The sequence below is a fragment of the Pinus tabuliformis genome, chromosome 4_2 (genome assembly GCF_031772625.1).
Source record: "Pinus tabuliformis cultivar Carrire ecotype Pingquan chromosome 4_2, CPIR1, whole genome shotgun sequence".
NCBI classification, from domain to species: Eukaryota; Viridiplantae; Streptophyta; class Pinopsida; order Pinales; family Pinaceae; genus Pinus; species Pinus tabuliformis.
This window is the reverse complement of record NC_142304.1, coordinates 722,465,992-722,470,734: the sequence shown is the minus strand read 5'-3', so window position 1 is coordinate 722,470,734 and position 4,743 is coordinate 722,465,992. Positions and strand designations below refer to the sequence as shown.

Sequence of the window (4,743 nt, the reverse complement as noted above, 5' to 3'; positions counted from 1 at the left end):
TCTCTTACCACATATACCCCATTTTACACTGAATACTTCATTATTGCGTGGCCCCCACGTCTTTCTGTCCGTATAGCGGCAGACCACGTTCTACAAAGGGGCCCACGTCCTACGTCCTTTCTTTCGCTCTCTCGCTCTGTGGTTTGTTTATCGTAGGCTCGTAGCCGAACCCAGGTCAGAATGGAATTAGCTGTTCCATCGAGGTGACCGGGTTACCGGCATTAAGGATTGGGCTCTTCGTTACGTTTCGAGGGTGGTGCCGGTGTTTTACTCAGTCATTTCTGAACCCGTCGAGTGTTGTAGTTATCGCGAAGTTACCGTCGGGTTTCTGACGGCAACATCCAAGCATTGTGCAAACGGTCCACCGGCGAGGTTGTCGGTTTTCACCGGTGAAATTATTTGCTTTTTTCTCAGTCTCATGGAAAGTGGGTTATGAAATTTTAAAATGAATACATATTTTATTCATGTCTGACTATCATTATTTATTTATATATAAGTTTATCACATCCGTCATCACATGTGGCCCCCGTTAGTAATAGTTGTTAGGAACCTTATTGACAATATAAAGACATTTTAATATTCTGAAAACCTAAAAAATCGAAGCTATGCCTTATATTATGAGGATATCTTTTATAACATAAACTTTCCGAGATTAAATGTATCACTAATTTAAAATCCTTGCGCATAATGAAATAATGGTTCAGTCGTGGTAAGAGATACTGAAAATTACTTGCGTTCTATGACTGGCTCTTTGGTTACATGAAACTTTTAGACATATTCGTGCTTGTCGCGTCTAATATGGGGCACCAATTATGCACCGCCAACAGTCAGTCAAAAGATATTATAATGAAGAAGCACATTTGGCATGATAATGCTCTTTGCCAAAAATGTGACGCGAATCCTAACCTAACATCATTTTCTATTGGCGGGTGACATTGCAGTTTCACGCGATGCGCAAGCAAAGTTTTATTCCAATATTTAAGTGGGAGAAATAGCGGACAGGAGCTCTGCCCACCGTCTGCAATCGTGTGTGCTATTCATTAACCTCCCTTGCCGTTTGGCAGACTCCTCCAAATAAAGTCAGGTCGCACAGCTATATAAGTATATAGCTTTCCCAGAGTTACATATAGCCAATCTTGATATAACTTGTATCATATCTGCTCTGTTATTCATATTTGCAGAGTACCTCGTCGCTGCGGTCGAACTATCATCACCGTTGTGTTCCGTGTTCAAATCTCCGGGCCGTCGTTCAATCATGTCTGCCACACTCAGAAAGCGCTGCCGAGAGCCGGAGGCTCTGCCGGACTCCTCTGACGTCCGGGAGTCCAAACGCTCTTTCAATGGCATTGGCGAAGAAACGGATCTGTTTCGGCATTTGCCACTGTTAGACGAAACCGTAGCAGAAAATCAAGAAGTCAATGAAGAATGCGCTTCCAGTGAGGATTATGTAGTTGGTGTGATGAGAAGCGTGGAGGAAGAGATCAGCGCGACGTTTTCGACTTTTTGTGCACCAATCTCGGGGGATAATTCGTCGTCCTACGATATTTATAGCGTCCATGAGGGCGAAGCTCTAGTTTCGGACTCAGGTATTGATCTGTGTTACCTCCTCGACGCTTCAGATGACGAGCTCGGCATTCCGTCGTACCCCGTTCTGGACTCTAAGGACGAGGTCTGTGAACCTTCTGAGGAGACCTTCACCACCGAGGGTTTGTCCGAGACCCCCAATCTGAAATGGCAGGGTGAAAATTGGGATTTCGTAGACGAATTTCAAAATTATCAACAGTTTGATTTGTTGGAAGACTCATGGGATGCGAACCATGCGCAGGATTGTATGAACGAAGATTTAATCAGCCAAAACATGTTATTTGAGGGGGATTTTTCTGCGGCATGGGCATTGGAAACTGCCGGTTGCATGTAATCAATGCGCTGCTCGCGACTTTTCTATGTCTAAAATATCCTTTCTTTGAATCGGTTAGCAAAGGCAGACTTTCCAGAATTAATTGGAGAAGCTACATATTCATTGCATTAGCGATTTTAAAAATTAGTAATTTTATGACTTGTTAAGCGCAGAAACTGCAATTTTAAAGCTTTCGTTAAGAATATGTATTTTCTCTTGGGTTAGAGTTATGTATGATTTGGTCGATTTAGTAATGTGGGTTTTTTTTGTCTCAGAAACAAGAGTCTTGTATGTGTGGCAGCGATCTTCAAATTAGATAATAATAATAATATATTCTAAATTAATTCTTAAATTGATATACAGTGATGTGTGATTTGATCATTAATTTAATTGGGTGAAGCCCACTAAACGGCAGTTTAAATCTCACTGAATATAGGGTCCTGCTATGAGTAGATTCCCCTGATATGTGAGTCTAGGCTCCTGTGGCACATCAATGAGAGTTGATTAAGGTCTCCCTTAATTTAAACCTTGTAATCACTGGGTCTCCCTTAAATTGAACCTTTAGTTACAGATTCACCACATGGTTGAAAAAAAATATATGATAATATAATTTTTAGTTATTTTTGCACACGAGTGCATGATGTGACGGGTGGATGGTTTACACACCCCCACGATGTGATGGGTGGATGGTTTACACACCCCCGGCCCATTTTGAGCTGCTGCAGCAGCATGTGTTGTCCCAATGATGGCGTTTAATATGTCTGGATGTGTCATTTTGACACTCATTTGTAATATATGTATAAAGAAAAGAGGGCCTATAATGCTTCTAAAGGGAACTAGCTCCTCCCATTTGGATGTGTTGTTCTGATAGGCATTTGTAATATATGTATAAAGAAAAAAGGCTCATAATGCTTTTAAAGAGAACTAGCTCCTCCCTTTTTCCTTTTTTATTCCAAAAATACAATACCAAATTCTAAAAACACTGCCAAATTTTTACAAAAAAATCCGAAAATAAAAGGAAAAAAATTCAGACATTTAGATTGATGCAGCACAACCCTTTGCTTGGTTTGCAGGCTATGAGCATCCAATCCGCTGCTCATAAAGATTCAGCGCTCTTGAAGGCCAACGGAATCTTTCCAGCTTTACCCAAAAATCCCAAAATAAAAGGGAAAAATGTCAAATAATTAGACTGCCGCACCACTACCCTCGCTTGGTTTGCAGAGTATGAACATCTAATCTGCTGCTCATAAAAATTCAGCGCTTTTTGAAGGCCAACGGAATTTTTTCAAATATTTTCCAAATTCACCCAACATAAAGGGTAAAATGTCAAACAAGTACCGCAGTAAATTAGGATCAAGATTGAAGTATTCTATCAAGAGCCTTTAACCTGTCATAACTTTTTTTAGAAAATTATTTTCTATATTGTACTTAGCATTATTATATATTATATATTACTTGATCGGCAAAATATGAGTATCTAATCCACTGCTCATAAAAATTCAGTGCTTTTGAAGGGTAACGGAATCTTTCCAGCTTTACCCAACAAACAAAACTTCTCGCGTAAAACTGCCCTATATTAAACATTGGTGATAAAGTTTACGCATCCATAGGACAGAGAAAAGTTAATGTTTTAATTATTTGGCATACTTTCTACGGCATTGTCTAACCAGGTCTGGAAGGTGAATTAGTTTAGTGAATTTTTAATTCAAATAAGTGATTTTTTTTTTAAAGAAATTTCACTGTGAGAATATTTAATTTTTTTTTTCAGAAATAAATTTAGTATCATAAAAAAAATTTGGCATTTTAAAAAATTTCCACCAAATTTTGTCAATATAACACTGGAATTGTTGAATTTAGGTTTCTGTGATCTATAACAAGTTTATTGAAAGGCAAAAATCATATCATCATTTATTTGTCAACGGTTTCGAACCAACAAGTGTGGTTCATCATGTTAAATAGAGAGAGCACAGATCATCCAACAACTATATTTGACTAGGAAACGACTATAATAGACTAGAAATTTAGCAGTTTTTAATTTTATTATAGCCGTTTCCTAGTCAAATATAGCCCTTGGATGATCATCACTCTCTCTATTTAACATGCAACCTTGATGACAAGAAATTTAGCAGTTTTTTAATCAATTATCGTTGTTTCCTAGTCAAATATACCATTGGATGATCATCGCTCTCTCTATTTAACATGCAACCTTGATCACAAATGAATGATGATGTGATTTTCATCGAAACCTCTCTCAATAATACAAGAATTTTTAATATATTTTTTAATACTTCTTATTTTTCAATCTGGTGACCATTCACATTGTTGACCTCACAATGTTGATTTTTATTTTTTGTTTGCTAATCCACCTCAATTTAATTCGCTTGTTGAAATGGTGATGTTTTGGAGGCATAAGGTCGTCTTAAACTTTTGGTAGGGCTCCTCATGAATAAACATAAATCTATGATTCTATTCGAGGAGGGGCAGATGGAGGATATAGAGCACATTAAAAATATTTTTGGGGTGGAGGCTAAACCTATTGGCACTTGTTTGAAATATCTGAGCTTTAATATTAAGCCTAACACATACAAAGTTAAGGACTGGTTCCACTGGCACACTTATACTGCCTTCCTGCTTCTATTATTATGAAAATTAATATGATCATGGCTAGATTTATTTCGCTGGCTCCGGAAACACACATAAATTCCATCTTACCAAACTAGATAAGATCGCCAAACCTAAGTGCCATGGGGGATGGGGTATGTTGAACATCAAATTGTTTGGTTGGGCCGTGCTGACAAAAATGTTATGGCGAGGATTATTTGGTAATTGTATTTGGGGAGATATCA

General features: G+C 38.1%; 1 protein-coding gene across 1 annotated transcript; it reads left to right on the top strand.

Moving 5' to 3' along the window:
- Positions 1-962: 962 nt before the first annotated feature.
- LOC149171597 (uncharacterized) lies at positions 963-2,025 on the top strand. Its single transcript, XM_089427521.1, has one exon. The coding sequence runs from the start codon at positions 1,256-1,258 to the stop codon at positions 1,916-1,918; it is 663 nt and encodes a 220-aa protein (XP_089283647.1). The 5' UTR covers positions 963-1,255; the 3' UTR covers positions 1,919-2,025.
- Positions 2,026-4,743: the final 2,718 nt, after the last annotated feature.